This window comes from Apis laboriosa, unplaced genomic scaffold (assembly GCF_014066325.1).
Source record: "Apis laboriosa isolate Shangri-la unplaced genomic scaffold, ASM1406632v1 scaffold19_cov150, whole genome shotgun sequence".
NCBI lineage: Eukaryota > Metazoa > Arthropoda > Insecta > Hymenoptera > Apidae > Apis > Apis laboriosa.
The window spans coordinates 710,895-728,072 of NW_025222278.1; the positions used below are offsets into that span (position 1 = coordinate 710,895).

General features: G+C 42.5%; 2 protein-coding genes across 2 annotated transcripts; both read left to right on the forward strand.

Annotated features, from left to right (window-relative positions):
* Positions 1-3,079: 3,079 nt before the first annotated feature.
* On the forward strand, positions 3,080-6,081 carry LOC122712117. The gene is given in 4 exon segments (XM_043931492.1): positions 3,080-3,150; positions 3,152-3,480; positions 4,718-5,405; positions 5,407-6,081. Coding segments are annotated over 4 exon segments (1,257 nt in total). The 3' UTR covers positions 5,576-6,081.
* On the forward strand, positions 3,459-9,009 carry LOC122712192 (protein hairy). The gene is made up of 4 exons (XM_043931629.1): positions 3,459-3,480; positions 5,984-6,237; positions 6,745-6,840; positions 7,105-9,009. Exons 2-4 carry the CDS (start codon positions 6,085-6,087, stop codon positions 7,942-7,944), a joined length of 1,089 nt encoding a protein of 362 aa, XP_043787564.1. The 5' UTR covers positions 3,459-3,480; positions 5,984-6,084; the 3' UTR covers positions 7,945-9,009.
* The last annotated feature ends 8,169 nt before the right edge of the window (positions 9,010-17,178 follow it).

Consider the following 17,178-nt stretch of genomic DNA (forward strand, 5'->3'; position numbering starts at 1 on the left):
ACTTGTTATTTTCACGCTTTGCCTTTAACTGCGATAAATTTTCACGAAATATAAACCTATCTAGGAATAGAGATCGTTTTATCAAAAGTTAGAAGCGAGATTCGATTTTTTTAATTCCCAATTTCGATGATTATTCAAAGGATTATTCATTTATCCATAAAAATTATTTACCCTGTATTTATTTTTATATTTGTTTTTGAAAAATTTATCTTTTTAACTTCATTTTATTTAAATTTGAACATTACTTCAATGTTTCAAAATAAAATAATACGAAGAATAAGTAAGTTTTACATTACTATTTTATTAGAAACGTTTTTAATTCTGAAGAAATTGCTCACTCGTCTACTATTTTTCTTTAAAATTAAAAAAATATTTTCCGCGATATATTAGATCAATCCCGTTCATTCGAGATACTAATCTATGATTCACTCTTGATTTTTACTACCTCTATTCCAACTTTATAAAATATCAAACATCGATTACAGATTGTATCATCTGTGATAATAATCTTGCAATAATATTCGAAGAAGGAAGCAATTTAATAAAAGATAATTTTTAAAGATTTTAACGTTTCAAATCTATCTTATTTTTCCATATATATATAAAACAAAACAATTAAAACAAAAAGAAATCATCGAATCTACGATGAACTGTTGACTCGAAAGATGTCTAAATGCTACTTCTAAAATACTCGTCTCATTCTCTCCACTCATTGCACTCTTTTATTTCCTACAATATGCAAATAAATAATACGGAAGACGGCGGAAGCGGATTGCGGACACCCTAATCTGATATTTCGACGCAAGGGGAGCGAATATTAATGTCGATCCGCTACGAGCCAAAGGCGTATGCCTCGTGTACGCCTTTATCTGGCCACCAGTCAAGACCTACGTAATCCACCGGCACTCTATAAGGCTAATGAGTCACATCATAGACTACCGCCATAGAATGTTAAGACGCTCTAATAGCTTTTGCGGAAGTCTGACCCCCATTGTCATCGCTATATTCCAATACTTTAATCGTCGCAGCTAAGTTTCGAAAGAAGATCATGTCGGAGGATACGTATGTTTCAATACTTTAATCGTCAAAGGTAAGCGGAGATAAAGTTTCGAAAGGAAGTTGTGCTAATACGACTCTTTAATCGTGTGGCTAAGCAGAGGTAAATTTTTCGAAAGAAGATCGTACTTAGGAAATACAATAAAGGAATAGGAAGACATTTGTAACGGGAACGTTTTCTCAAAAGGGATACGTATCGAGGAATTAAGGTAGCTTTGGTGCGTATCTCGAGTAAGCAGCTTTATCGAGTCACTCGTGTGTGTGTGTGTGTGTGTGTGTGTGTGTGTTTTAAACACGTGATGGAATGGAGATCGATCTTCGACGAGATAGCCGAATTCGAATGTTGGCCACGAGTTGGAACGTGGCGCTCTGTGACTGAATCGAAGGTTAGGTGACAAAGATAACTATCTTGCGTGGAAAAAGTTACTAGATGACTTATACATACATTTGCATAAATACTCGAAATGAAATGAGACTCGAAGAACAGTTTATCGTTTAAAAATAAATATATACAGATCCGTATTAAAATTTGTTGGAGGATTAAGGAAACATATTTTTTTTTAGAAATTATGTTTTCCATTTTGTGATCATCATTTTGTTATTGAAAGTATAAAAATTCGTGCTTTCAATACAAAAATGGATGACGTAAACGTAGAATATTTGAAAATGAATATACGTATGAAATATACAAATATACATTTGACCACTGACACAGAAGATATTCAATTGTTGTTATGCAGAAAGGGATTTGCATGGGGTATCAAGTTGGTGTTTCAAGTCTGGATGCAAATGCGAATGGAAACGTTGAAAAGTAATAATGAAAGCTGATTGTGTATCGAATAGAATTTCGACGTGATACGCGCAACGTGGCAGAATTTATTGAGAGATTAACACCCACCATGTGTAATATCAAAGTATTACGATCCTTATCTGTAGACTGTCTAGACTCTAGACGTTTCTGTGACTCATAGAGACTCAAGAGGATATCGAACACGTAAGAAACGAGAAATATTTTACCTTGATCGATTATATCACAGCTGGGTTTAAAAAAGAAAAGAAAAAAAAAAAAAAATAGAAAAAATTCATCTAAATATTGTTTCCATGTAATCGCACGTGGTAAAAAAAATCAATAATTACAGTTTACTACGGTACATCACAAGTGTTAATTATTTAAACAGAATCGATTAGAATTGCAAATACGATGAAATTTGAAATCGAATGCAAATAAAAAGTGAATTAATTTGAATAAAATCGATTAATTTGCATTCCGTTGATCCTGCAAAGATCGAGCGTGTCGGAGACTCTGAGAAAAAACCTACTGTAATCGCCAACAGATGGTAGCACTCTATCAGAGCATCTCCTCTTCTCGTTCACCCTTCTTGCTCCACCTATACTACATCCAACATAACATCCTACGTTACATTTTCATTATACTTTATTGAACTTGTACTGTTATCGAATCAATATCTTTGTATGTAAAATGTAAATTATACCTAAAAAAAAAAAAAAAAAAAACAGAACATAAAAAAAAACAAAAAAAAATTCGATATATCTCGAATAAAAATATAAAAGTATAAAAAACTTTATAAATAGATGTTTCTACAGTTATTATAAGATATTATAAGTAGAATTGATCGTCATAAATCAAACATGCCCGTTATTACGATTTCGTTTCTCTACCTGCCTATACACCATTAAGATTCCCTAACTTTTCCAACAAATATCAACTTTCTTTCCATACCAACTTTTCAAATTTAGAACCATCGTATTCTCATGCCATTCGTCCTTCAAATTACAAATTCCTGCCTTCCCTATCCTACAGATGAGTACCTGACGTAGTCGAGGCGCGACTCGATATTCCCTCCATCGATCCATCGAGTCACGCTCTCCATTCTCTACATTCTCTACATGCATCTATTCGATTCGACGATTACGGAGCGCGCCCTCGATTCCCCTCGAGCGGACAACGCACACCCACGTTGGCCGCCCAATTTTCCACGAGCGAGCGAACGAGAACTCGAGGATGTATCGCAGAGGCCACAGGTATTCGGCCGGGCCCCGACACGCCGCACACTTTTTCTCCCCCACGCATTCCACGGGATCGAGTGGCCCCGAAGGGCCTCGACCCACGCGCCGCGACACGGCCGCATCGCTTCGCCGCTCAAAGTCGAATGACGATCGCGCCCCCACCACCCACGCAACCGTCGCGCGCGGCACGCTCGTCCTCGGCTGGCGCGCGTGGAGGGGGTAGCGCGCGGCCAATCAGCGCTCGTTCGTCGTACGCCGCGTCGAATCTCGGTCACGTGATTGGCGGCCGCCGATTCTTCGTCTCGCTCGCAGTCGCAGTCGAGCAGCGTCGTTCCCGTGGGTCTGGTCGGTTCGTAGCTCGCGATGCTTCTCCGTCCTCGTTCGACCTTCGCAAGGGTGAGTCCCTTCGTCCTTTGCCGATCTTTTACCCCCAACCACTGCACGACTCGGCCTCTCTCGTCTCGTTTCGAGGAAGAGAGACGAGAGAGCACGATCCTCGGAACGATCCTCGTCGCACTTACGGCGCGCTTCTACGAACTCCTGGGCTTGCTTCCCCCTCCCAGTCGCCCTTTTACACGCTTTGCCCGTTTCCCACCCTTTGTAGACCGGCAGAGTTCAGCGATTGGAATACTTGGCTGACTTCACTCGGCGCCGGAACCATCCGCGCGCCGGCTCCGCTGATTATCTGCCCGCCGAGCCTTTGACACGTCCGTGCTCTCAGCTAGAGATACTCCCAGCAGATAGCCGGGGAATCGGTGTACACGAGTTGGTTCGAGTGACGCTTCGCTAAGCGATTCGTTATCGAGGAAACGCGATTCTTGTTGCGGAAATGGAATAGGAACCGGGGTATTGCGATGCGACGTTTTCTACGCAGAAAAATCTCCGACTATTCGGGGTCGTTGGTATTTCCCGGAGATAGAGTGTGGGGAATATCCATTTGCCCGTATAATTTTTCGTTCGAACAACATTTTGTTCCACGAGTGTAAAAAAAAACGAATTTTATAATTCGTCACGTAATGTGGTAATAAATCCAATTAATCCCCCCTCCATATTCTTATAAATGTGTTTCGTCGTGACGTATTTATAGAATTATAAAATTACAAAAAACACAAAGATTTCAAAATTCCTTCAACAAGAGTAATACTTATCCCATTACGGATTCCACATCGTATCCATAACCCACAATTATCTTTAAAACGCGTAATTTGTCCATCATTTTCCTTTTTTTTTTTTTTTTTTTTCTAAAAATTTCTTTTCAAAATTTTCCATTCGAAATCGGAGAGAGTAAAAATTGGAAGCGGATCAATCAAGAATTTCATAGCTCACGAAAAACTTACGACCTCGAACCCGGATCAGGTTCTATAGGATCCGATATCAATTAACGAAACGGTTGCACGGCATATCGGAAGAAATACAACGTATCCGCGTTTCGTGCCGGGCATACGTGCACGTATGCGCCGAGATAAATGCCGTGGCGCGCGTTTAATCGGTCGCACAAGTAGAAAGAGTAATTTCGAAAGACTCGGGGAGGGAGTAGGAGGCACGTGCCAGTGGTGCGCGCGTGCGTCAGTCCGCACTCGACGCACGGTGGCACTCGGCTATTTTCGAAGAACGTGATATAAGTCCCGATGACGTTCGTGCCCGTTCAATGTGTACGTGCGTCCCTGTCTAGAAATTACCATTGCCACTTCCCTCGATCGCGACCAGCCGGTTTTAATGACCTTTCGACAAGCGATACGCGTCACGAGACTAATCGCCTCTCCCCGGGAAAACACTGAGCCGGCATTGTTCCTTATCGGTTCTCGTTCACGATCCAGCCACGATTTCGTGTCTGACCTCACCCATTGTTTACTCCTTCCTTACTTTTCATTAATTTTTCTTTTTTCGCACCGAGCATCGTATGCACTTACGATATTCCGATCGAACGTGCTCGAAAGTGCGCGCTCTCCTTTTCCTTCCTACACAGAAACCAAGTATTACTATTATTATTACTATTATTATTATTATTATTATTATTATTATTATTATTATTATTATTATTACACGTTAATCTTCCTTAATCCCATTGTTTGGAATTGCAAATTTCTTCCTATCCCTCGCAAAATTCGAACGATAGATAACCGACGCCCCAGGGGTCGAAATTGGCGCGTTTCGAAAAGAAAGGAAGCGGGAAGGGAGAGGAAGAGAGAGAGAGAGAGAGAGGGAGGGAGGGAGAGAGAGGGAAAAAGAGAGATCGAAGAGGAAGATCGAAGAAAGGAGGGAAAAACGGTGGATGACAGTGCAGAAAAATCCGATCGATCCCCGGAGTCCCGGTCGGGGTGGGGGATCCGCGCGAGGCAAGCCGCCACGGTCGTCGGTTCAGATCCGCTCAGGAGGGGGTTCTAACCCTGGGTGGGGGCTCTTAAAGGCAACCGGGTGCCGTCCGACCGTCGGAATTCGGGTGGTGGAAGGGAAGTCCAGGTTAACCGTCACGCGCTATCCCCTCCCCTGACGGCTGGTCGCCCCCACCCTTAAGGTGGCAGCGCCTCCGCCGGGCATTCCATCGGGTGGCACGCTTCGACGAGACGACAGAAGACGTTCGTCGTTGGTTCGCTCGGTCAGTCGTGCTCTGACGCCCGTTCCGAGTGGTCGGAGTTCAGTGAGGCGAAGAACAGAGAGGAAAAGAGATAGAGAGACTCAGTCGAGCGAGCAAGCAGTAGTATACGGGTACTACACAGTACGTTCCCTTACCGCGGTACGTTCTCTCGCGCGCTCTCTCTCTCGAGAGAGAGCAGAAAACAACCCTTAACCTTTCATCGTTCCGTCGTCCGGCTTGGCGGATCACAAGCGCGATTGCCAGCCTGGCCAGGCGTGCAGTGAATAAACACAGCGTAATAACGCTACTCTTTTGGATTACCAGTGCAGTGTAGCAGGAAACAACGGCAAATTGTGGCGAACAGTTTGTCGAATTCTCGTTGATCTCGTTTTTTTGTGATAACAAGAGAAACTTGTTGTTGTACGATGGTGACCGGGGTGGGTGCCACGATGCCGACAGGCGGTGTCACCGTCGGTGCTACGCCGCCGGCGCAACACGTGCCCCAGGAGGCTGGACAACCCCCTGCCCAAACCACCACCACGACCACGACCACGAGAAGATCTGGGGAGAATCGACGGGTTAGTGTCTTTGAACGAATTTACCGAGGAATTTGTTTGATTTGCTTCGCCGCTTGAAAAGAATGGGGTCGAAAGCGCGATCGAAGTCGCGTTGAGCTCGAGCATTTTTCGAGATCGGAGTCTTCTTGACGAAGATCAGAAAATATATATATATATATATAGTAGAGAATCGAGAATTGATTTGAAAGAGTTCAAAAAGTTTCGAGAAATAGAATTGTCTTCTTGACGAAGATCAGAAAATATATATATATATATAGTAGAGAATCGAGAATTGATTTGAAAGAGTTCAAAAAGTTTCGAGAAATAGAATTGTCGACGAATTATATTACACTCGATTGGCCTCGTCGATGTTCTATTGTCCGTCCTTGTTCACGCCGAAGAAGAAATGGCAACAAAGTATTCGGACGAATTTTGCAACGTTGCCCAAACCCCGCGTTTTAACATTAGAAATCGGAACTAGCTTGAAATATTTGTGTCTGACGTAGCGGTTCTGTGTTTCTGTTACAGAGTAATAAACCGATTATGGAAAAGCGCAGACGTGCCCGCATTAACAACTGCCTAAACGATCTGAAGACCCTCATACTAGATGCCATGAAAAAAGACGTAAGTAACAACGATTTTCAACGTAACGCGTAATTTTTTGCAAATTTCCGATTCTCGACCTCGATCGGTACTCCGATCTTCAATTTCTCCCCCTTTTCGAAACGAATCGCAAATTTCGACGAACGAGGTTGAATCGACAATGCGAACTCGTACAAATTCAATAGTTCGTTATTCCTTCCCTCTTCTCGAAACTTTTTACTCCTGAAACGTGTGCCAACTCTTCGCAACTCTTACGTAACCGGCCCGTTATCTTTGCGATTACAGCCAGCGCGGCACTCGAAGCTGGAGAAGGCGGACATTCTGGAGATGACGGTGAAACACCTGGAAACGCTCCAGCGTCAACAGGTTGCCCTGGCAGCGGCGACCGATCCTAACGTGTTGAACAAATTCCGCGCCGGTTTCACGGAATGCGCCGGCGAGGTTGGCAGGTTTCCCGGCCTGGACGCCTCCGTGAAGAGACGTTTGATGGCCCACTTGGCCTCCTGCCTCGGCCCGGTCGAGGCGAGCAACAACAACGGGCAGACGGCGAATCAGCAGCCCGTGCAACCGGCGCCACCGACCACCCAGCTCCAAGTGCACATTCTTCCCCAAGTGGACGCGACGCCGAGGATCCAGGTGCAGCAATCGAACGGGATCTTCTTCACGAACGCGAACGGGATGGGCCTGCAGCTGGTGCCTACCAGGTTGGAGAACGGCGACATCGCCTTGGTGCTCCCCGCCGGTGCAAAAGCGACCCCGGTCGCGTCGCCAGCCTCGTCCCCAGCGCCGACCTCGCCCATGCCGGCTCTGATCCCGATCCCCCAGAGAACGGCCAGCACGGCGTCCGCCTCGTCCTCCTCGAGCTCTGCCAGCTCCACGTCCACGTCCGCGGCGAGTCCTGTGGCCTTCGAGGCGCCACCAGCTACCTTCCGCGACCAGCCAGCAGCCTACACCAACGGGAACAGCCACAGGGACGTCGCGACCTCGCCTGCGAACGGTTACACCAGCGATCCGGAGTTCGATCCCCGCGTGTACAGCAGCCCGCCTCTTCAGAAACCGCTCGCCCTAGTGATGAGGAAGAGCGTCGTACGGGAGGTGGAGGAGAAACCGTGGAGGCCGTGGTAAAGAGGGAAGACGAAGGATTCGAGGCGAAGGATGTCTGTCCAAGGATCTCTGTTTGTGTTGGACGTTGTTTAAACACGGAGTCAAATCGGTCGCGGGTGAGAATAGACGATGTAACGAGTCTCGAGTGATATATATATTCATATATATCTATGTATATGTATATATATATATATATATATGTTATGTACTTCGGCTTTGTTCGGAAGAGAAGAGTGGTTCCCGAGTATGTCGATTATTCGAGGAGAAAAGATTCCCGCGTCACGATCACACGGATCATTGTTCCTTACTGTACTGTCGCGTTTCAGAAGTCGTGTTCTTTCGTTATAAGGGGGTGAAAGGAAGTGTCGCGCGAGCTAGAAGCATTTCTCTCGCCGTTGGATGGATAGAAGAGTTCGATATTTCCCGAGTGTCGTGCAGTCGGCCAGTAGCCTATGAGGCAGTGCCTTATACAGTGCCTTGTAAATATTATTTTATCTCATTCGTTAGAGGAATCGTATTCGTCGAAGTAAAGAAAGTTCGTTTCATTGCTTTGTTGAATCCATTTACGTTTCTCGTTAACGCCTGTCCATTTCGTTTCGTCCCGTTCTTCTCATTTCTCCCCTTTATCCATGTTTTCGCGTTCTATTTCGTTTCTATTGTGTATATATCATTAAACGAATGTCGTATTTTAAGTGCCTTACGCAACAAGAATCACCGAGGTCTTCCATTCTGTTTCTTGTACGTAGAAAAAAAAAAAAAAAAAAAAACGCCAAGCGAGTGTTTTGTCGTGTACCGTGGTTGTAATAAGTACGAGGAACGTTTGTAAAATTAACCGAGAAATCGCCTAGTTTGTAGATTATATGTTAAGATTATGCGTATATGAGAGAGAAAGAGAGAGAGAGAAAAGAGAGAGGAGAATACGAGAGGCTGCATGTCCGTATGTACGTATGATTGCGTTAATTTATATTTATATCGAGTGCGGAGAAATGAAGTTTATAATTCCTCTCTATCGTGAGAATAGAAAGAAGATCGACGCTTATCATTGCAAGAGTATCAAATAAATATTGATCTCTTTGTCAAAACTTACATCTTGGTCTTATTCGTTTATTTCCTCGTCTTTCCTTAATCTTTCCTTAATCTTTACTCTCGTCATTTAGTCGATAAGTTCAATTCAAGAATCGATCTCTTTAAATTTCCTTATTATACTTGAAATTTATTTTTCAAATTATTTTATCCCTACGCATCTTGCAATCATCTTGCTTGTTCTCTCTTTTACTCCTTCGATATATCGTAAGAATACGTAACATCGTAGAGAAACGAAAAATAATGTCGTGGGTAATCGAGACGTTTAAAAACCGTTGCAAATGGGCCTCACGCACCATGTGCACCGCTGCAGCTTCCAATGCGTACTGAGCAAAGGAGATGCCCGCGCGCGTCCGCAGAGGTGGTGCCACCTGGAGGAGAATACCGGAGGTTCTCCGAGTTAAACCGGTCTACAAACCCCTTTCGTAGTTCTGGAGCCCGACGAGGTCCCAAAATCCCTGCCAACACCGAGCCAAGCCAAAAACGAGGGTCTTCAAGACTATGCTGCCTCCTAGCGGTGGGTCCTCGAACTTCGGGGCCCTTCCACGTTCCAAACACGTGCCCTTTTCGTTGTCCAAGGATCACAGAGGGCGTCTGCAACCCGAACGAATCGTATCTCGTCGCTATATTTTCCGCCGTTGCGAGTCGTAAAAAGTACAAGAGAGAAAGTAAGGGATTAGAAGTTATCAGCCAACGCGAAGAATCTAATCTCTCGAGTCTGTTCAACGATAACGGATTATCACGTCTCTGTTCCAAGTAATTCCTGAGTGAGTAATTTTCCAGGAATTCTTGCTTGGAAAATTCTCAATACCAGTCTCGATGCTTACTACGTTACTAAAAATATCGTTCGTCGTATTTTCACAATGAAATACTCTCGGTTTCCAAGAAGTTTTTATATTTACTCCCATCTCCCGATTCTCATTTCCGCTATTGCACAGATTCTCTTGTTCCATCGATGACACCGATTCCTCTAATCGATGCTCAATCGTAAAACGGTTTCATCGGTGTTCGGGCCATAATTCAAACACTTAATGGTTTCGTTACGAAAGCAGGAAGTGCCGGCAGGAAAGTTGGATCGTCGCCTAGGCGTCTGGTTTTTGCAAGAAAAACCACTATACTATATCGATGTATTACCATAATGCGGCTCTTGTTGGCCGGTGGCGTCTCTGGCACCGCAATTTGCGGCGCAGAAGCGGCAGCAAATGGCACACGCGATACAGTGGCCGAATGACAAGCTGTACGGTAGCACCTTATTATTTCCGATCGTGAACCCTGGGCCCTGTATCAATTTCGATATGTAACTCCTTCTTCCCTGGGTCAAAGTAAATAGCGGCCTCGAGGCCTCGAGGCTATCTTTCCTGGAAACGATCGGCGAGATGATCCAACGACCAGAGGATTTTCCATCCGTATTACGTATCTCGTGAGCGATCAAAAAGCCTCGTGACGATTCGATGACGATGTATATCTCTTCTCTCTTCTTATCCCATCATCGTTGCCACGGAGTGTATTGCTCCAAGCGACGCGTAAGGTTTCCAGGTATAAAAAAAAGATGACGATGATTTTACAGAGAGGCCGGCCGGTTTGTTGCATAAGTAGCAGACACGGGGAATTAGAATTCCCGGTTATCTGCACTAACTGTCGAGTTGGTTATCTTTTGTTACGTAAAATCTCGAGGCAAACAGGTCTCGCGAGATACGGGCACCGAGCTTTGACCGGATTCTCCTCTCCTAACCTCTCACGTACGATTTTCATAGAGGCAAGAAACGAGAATCGTCGTTCCTTCGAGTCGTCGAAACGTGGCTGATGATTATCCCGTGAACGATCCCGAGCCTCGTTCGGGGAAACCGTTCTTTTATTTATCACCCCGAGGCTGCCTCTAATCGCCATTAGGATGGTAATCGAGTCGCATAATTTCTACCAGGTAATTTGATTTAATCAAACGCGATTTTTCGCGTCCTCGTTACCTCTGCGTGTCCCAATAATATATGCGAGAGAGAAAAAAATTGCGGGTTCGAAGTCCATACGGCGCCTAGTCCGTTACGTGGACTACGTTTCCACGGGCGAAGAGAGGTTACGTTCTAACGAATATTTTAGAACGTAGAAGAAGGAGTTATATATCGAAATTGAGAAATTATATTAGTTATATATTATATTAATTTAATTATATTAAATTATATAGCAATGAAATTAAGGGAAATTATATTAAAATGTAACGTCGTTTGTATCGCGTTAAGGGATCTAAACTGGATGTAAAGTAGATGTTGTCCGAGTTGGCTTCCCTGTCACTTTTTAACGCCTTTGTTCCCTGCTCGTACAACCTTCAATAATTAAAATTGCGAATGACATATTGGGCGGGAAAAATGTTTCGCTGAAACAGTTAAACGTGGAAAAGCGATATGTCATATAATTAATTAAATGCAACTATTAATACGGAAATTTTACTTACGGAATATTATGTGTCTAATCTTGTCGTTTTTCGCATATTCGTGATATGCATAGGAGATTTGATACTTCGACCTGAATATATAAGACGATATATGAAACGACGATGAACGTCTGTTATCTGTGTGTACGTGTTTAGATGCGGACACACTTATCAAATAGAGAAAGAAAGTGAAGATATGTGCTACGACTTTGTCATTTTTAAGCCAACTTTTGTCGTTTATTCACGTAATCAGATTACTCGGATATATATATTGGACTTCTTGTGCCAATTCTTTATCGTTATCAGAATTTTCTTATATTATTCACCAACATTGCGCGCAATTGGTTATTCACTCATTCAATAATACCGAATAATAAATACATTTCCTCCTAATTACATCTTCTTTCCAAAAATATGTTCAAAACGATGCGATTTTATCCACCACGTAACTTTCACATTTCATACAAATAATTTAATTAATCCCAACCGATACATAGATATCGACACGCTCTTAAAAATAAAATCCAAGCAACGCTAAATCTCTAAAGATTCTGGAGATATTGTGTTACAAAAAAAAAAAAAAAAAAAGAGAAAAAAAAGAAAGAGACGATAATAGGAAATCCAATCACTCGCATCAGCGTAATTAATAATTCCATGCACATTCACGTGCAGGCCGTGAAAATCCGATCGGGCCACGGATACCCTCTAGGAATTCCCCCTTTGTCGGTCAATCAGCTGATTCCTAGAACCGTGCAAGAGCGTCTAGTAGCGGCGTCGAAGCGACTTGGCTCGTTGTACGGTCGCGGTCGCGTGGTTTCAAGGACAAGGCAAGGTTGACACGCGCCGCCACTCGCGAACAGTAAGTGGGGGGTCTGGCTCGATCTCATTCCCTCCACGCCTCCCTCTCACTCCCTCTCGCTTCTCAGCATCACCGCCAATGCCCCTCTCCGCCGTCCCCTCGCCCCCTCCCCGTCCCACCACGAGCTTCCGCGCCGCGGTTGGTGACTGCCTTCGCTCGCAGGCCTCGCCGTCAATCTCTTACTGATAAGTGCTATCCGGTGACACGGGGCCGCGGCGAACGATGATTATCTGGCCTCGTGAAAAAAATCATCACACCGCCCAACCCTCCCTTCCTACATCCTATCTATCCTACCGGTTTCGTTCGTTCGATTTTTCGGTCATCGAATGGTGGAAATTAAATAGGAAATAGAAATTTCTCGAATTTTTCTTTTTTTATAAATAGATACGAAGCATTTTAAATTCAAACGAAATAATTTCGATCGTCCCTGATCTTTACTTGTATTCGTGCAAATTAAATTCTTTAATAATTCCTTATTAATATATTTTCAAAGTAATCGGATTCAAAATTCAATTACAATTTTCTCGACGATCCATAAATAAATTTTCCAACTTTCGCCCGAGAACGGTAATTGATCGATTTCGCCATCAATTTTTGAAGCGAGCAGCATCCAAAACGAATAATAAATCCGAGAGCATCGTTTGCAAAAACAATTTACGCAACAGAAATGTTTCAACTGTACCGTGTAGGACCAGCAGAGGTAAAAAAACTCGTGCGGCGCGAGTGAAACGCGTCGTCTGTCTAATAGTCTGACCGGCGACGTCCTATTCTACTTACGAACCGCGAACGAGGCACGCATCGAGGCCGAGGGCAAATAAATTAGAATCGGGTTGGAGCGCCATAAACGCTTCGAAGGGCGCACGAAGCCATCGAAGGGACGTGGTTATATGCTGTACGCCGTCGAAGATTAGCCGTTTGTCTCGCGTCTCACGTACACGTATCGTCTTCGAAGTTTTTTCTAAGGCGCCGTTTATCGTGCTGCCGTTCGCGAAACGCGCTCCCTTCGCGTGGAAGAAATGGCCGGCCATTTTCGTGCGTTCCACGTGCCACAGAAATGGTCGTTCGGGTTTCTTTTGCCCTTTGGACCGGGCTTTCGAACATCGAGCGGTTTACTGTTGCCGAGGATCAACCGACTGACGCCTGGAGCCTGTCTTTTGGTCAAACATGGCTCGATTGGGTAAGAAATGGATGGATTTTATTTTTTTACCGTCGATAGACTCTTTGTATTGTTTTCGATAAAAAAATAAGATGTTGATAAAAAATAAAAGTTTCGGTAAAAAAAAAAAGATATCTCTCTTATACGAAGTTTTGTTGACTATGAAGTAATAATTATCATCAATCAGATATACTTTTTATTCGTATATTCTCGAATAATTAGTGATTGCCTAATTAGTGAGTTGCCTAAAAGCATATGCATATGTTCTGTAATATAGAATTATTATTATTTCCATTTCCATTTACATGTATTACACCGTGATTAATTATATGAAATTCTGAATATTTAGAATATATATATATATATTCTCTTCGTATTAATAAAAATTAACTCGTGTTCGTATATTGAAAAGAATTTCACTTCCAAAGTGACATAGTTTAAAGCTTCATCGATTTTCTCTGCACCTCAAAATGCTTTTAAATTTCATTGTCAAGTTTTAGGCTATTGTTTTAATAGCAATAATATTCCGTTTGATTATAATTGTTACAATTTTTTTTATAAAATACGATTTACAAAGTGCTCATCACAATTTTCTTGAAACTTAATCTTAATCACTCGAATGTCGACTGGTTACACCACTGTTATAAATCTTTCATATTAACTTTCGTAAGAATCAAACTTCAACTTGGATATAAAAAAAACAATTTCGAATTTCACTTTAATGCCAACTGACGTATCCGTCCATCTTGTCCATCTTCAAAATATTTCCACGTTGCCCAACTTCTTTCTCGATCAGAGAAATAACGTATAAAAACGAGCATGTCAAAACCTTAAAAGTAAAAGCGTACGCGTACAATAGCGTAACCTCTGCAAAAATCTCCAACCTCATGCTGACTCGTCGATGAAACGTATGAAGGGCCAAAACGTGCGAGAACAATGTCTCGACGATTAATCGGGCGATTAATTGAAAAATTCATCGACCACTTTCGACAAGAGGTTACGAAAGCAAGCGTATCGGAGTCGAACCACGGGACTCCGATATTCAATGCATGCGCAATACACAACCGGGACTGCAGTCTATCGATGTTTCCCTTCTCTGAATGGTGGTTTTGTATTTCGAGAATGTTAATATGACGAAGCGTCTGCTAACGGCTGCCAGACGCTGAATAATCAAACGGAATACCTAAGCGGCTCGAATTTCTTCGCTCTTTGGAAGCGAACCATGTTTATTTCGAGGAACGATGGAGCTGGCAAGTTTTTCGATACGTGTCAGCGGTCTCTGGCTGACACGACGTGAGAATCGATGAATTCGCGCTTCGTTTCGACACTTTTTTTTTTTATCGATTTTCCATTTTTTTTTTTTTTTTCCTTCTTTTTCGATGAATTGGTCAAAAATAGTAGTCTTTTTTCTCTTCGAAATCACTTTACGCGAATAAATTTGCCACGTTATCAAGTGTGCGAGTCTCGCCACGTTGACTGCTATACGACACAGAGGCATCTGTCTTCTCTTTTATATTTATAATTGTTCAATTTTTCATGCTCAACACGCGATTCTGTCATTTATTTTTTCTGTCATCCGCGCATTTACGCGTGGTACAAGTGTTTCAAAAATTATTCCTTCGAAATAAGACAACACGTCTTTAAGAATGCAGACTTGTTTCAATTTTTCTGATATCAATGACGCAAAACCTGCAAAGACAAATCAGATTTTATCAGAAAATTAGATTCAGTCTCTTTTTATTGTTATAATTTTGTACTAATTATATGAAAATTTGTCTCGAAAAGATTAACTCTGTATCTGTATAATATAATTTTCTCTCTTTTTTTTTTAATCTTTGGATACTTTGATGTATCAAAAAATGTGAAGTGAAGATAATTGATACCTGAGGATTAAAGAGAACTTTCTCAACAGTTTCTCACTCGAATCAAATTGTGTTGTGTTTCGATTGCGAAACCGAGCGGACCGATTTCTCAGATTCAACTTGGAACACATTGTTTCGCTATTCTTAGAACGGATCAAGCTTATTTACAACACAGTTGTCTATCTACATTATAGGTTGGCCCGTGGCACACCGCATGCATGCATCAAATCGCACCGATCTACGCCAGTCACGATCGACCATTGTTCCTGTAAGCTCCCCAGCGTCTGACACTTCGCCCGGAGACCTTGCTCTCCACGTGTAATCCGGTATTTACATATTTCCAAACGCCTGTACCAACGGATCGTGGACGAACCGATTGCACGCCTGTTTTTGTTTCTTCATCAGCAAAATTTTTGGCTCGGGTTGAGTTAAGTTGATGGAAACTTGAGAGAAAGAGAAAAATCTTTGGAGATGCAAAGTGCTACGTGTGTCTACCATGTATTGGATATTGAATACCTTTTATTCAAACTTGAAAAGAGAATGTTAAGAATAGCCATATTTCGTAATGTTTCGTAACGATTTCTTTTTTTTCTTTTTTTTTTTTTGTATGATCATTTTGACAATGCCTCGACACTTGAGAAAAATGGGAAAAGTTTACAAACGGCTCATAAGCATATCGTTTAACATCGTTGAGAAGTTTCAAAGGTTAACCTAGATACATCTGTACTGTAAATCCAAAAGAGTTGGACAATTATCGAGTTTCGAATCTGTGAGATATAAAATAAATATGTGATTCAATTTCTAATTCCAAATATTGAAGACAAATTCTTATAAATTATATATAGTATAAATTATATATATTTAGTTAAATTATATATATTATATATATATAAGTTCAAAAGTTGATCATAAGCTAGTCTGTGAAATATGAAATATGAAAAAAAAAAAAAAAAATACTCTTAACTCGGTCTGAATTCAATACCAAGCTCAAATGGACATTTACACGGATTCAAACTACATCGACTACAGCCAACTCAACGGAAATCTATGAGAACCAGAACAAAGGCGAAGACCTAACCTAATCTCTTCGAATTCCATCGGTGCAATTCAATTCCACATCGACTTCCCCATCGTGAAACATGCATTCAAAACAAGCCCGGAACACGTGACTTGTTACAACCCTCGAGCTAGCTGTACCAGCACTTATACAGGGTGTTCGCACGAGACATTCGTCTATTCGCGTCTAATAACTTCTCCCTTTGATAAAATATCTTAAAAAACAAAAAGAATAAAAATAACACGCATTATTTTACGATTAAAATTATTAAAAAAAATTTTAATCGACAGACAACAAACGAGAAACAAAGCAACATTAGACTCAATCTAATCAAAGATCAAAGCTGCTTTCCATTTAACCCAGAAGAAAGACAAAAAATACCACGAAATTCCAACCCGAACAGTTTTACAAATCAGAGAAACTCGCTTCGCGATAATAACATCACGCGAACAATTCTACTTTCCAACCTTCGAAACCAATTTCGAACCGAACGATCCTTCGTTCGAACACCCTGTATGCAACAGGGTCTCGCGTGGGAACGGATAAGAGGCGCGCTCGTGCCTCTCAATTCAGGTTAATAACACTCGGTATCAGAGGCGAGGAAAGGACGGAGAGAGAAAGAAGCGGCGACGTCTTCTCGCTATTACTGCGATTACCGACGTGATCGCGTCGGTCCACCTTGGCGGAGGCGAGGCGGAAAAGGCGGGCGTGCGCCGCTGCGGCCGTGTGTGGGTCGAGAAACCGGAGTTATTTATGAAGTGTAGCACGGGGAGAGGCGCGGCCGTGGGGCCTCCTATCTGATGCTCTTATTTC

Excerpts from the sequence above, each read along its gene's own strand:
- LOC122712192 (XM_043931629.1), top strand. The coding sequence starts at position 6,085 with ATGGTGACCGGGGTGGGTGCCACGATGCCGACAGGCGGTGTCACCGTC. Across the intron at positions 6,238-6,744 it reads GATCTGGGGAGAATCGACGG|AGTAATAAACCGATTATGGA; the intron begins GTTAGTGTCTTT and ends TTTCTGTTACAG. Across the intron at positions 6,841-7,104 it reads TAGATGCCATGAAAAAAGAC|CCAGCGCGGCACTCGAAGCT; the intron begins GTAAGTAACAAC and ends TTGCGATTACAG.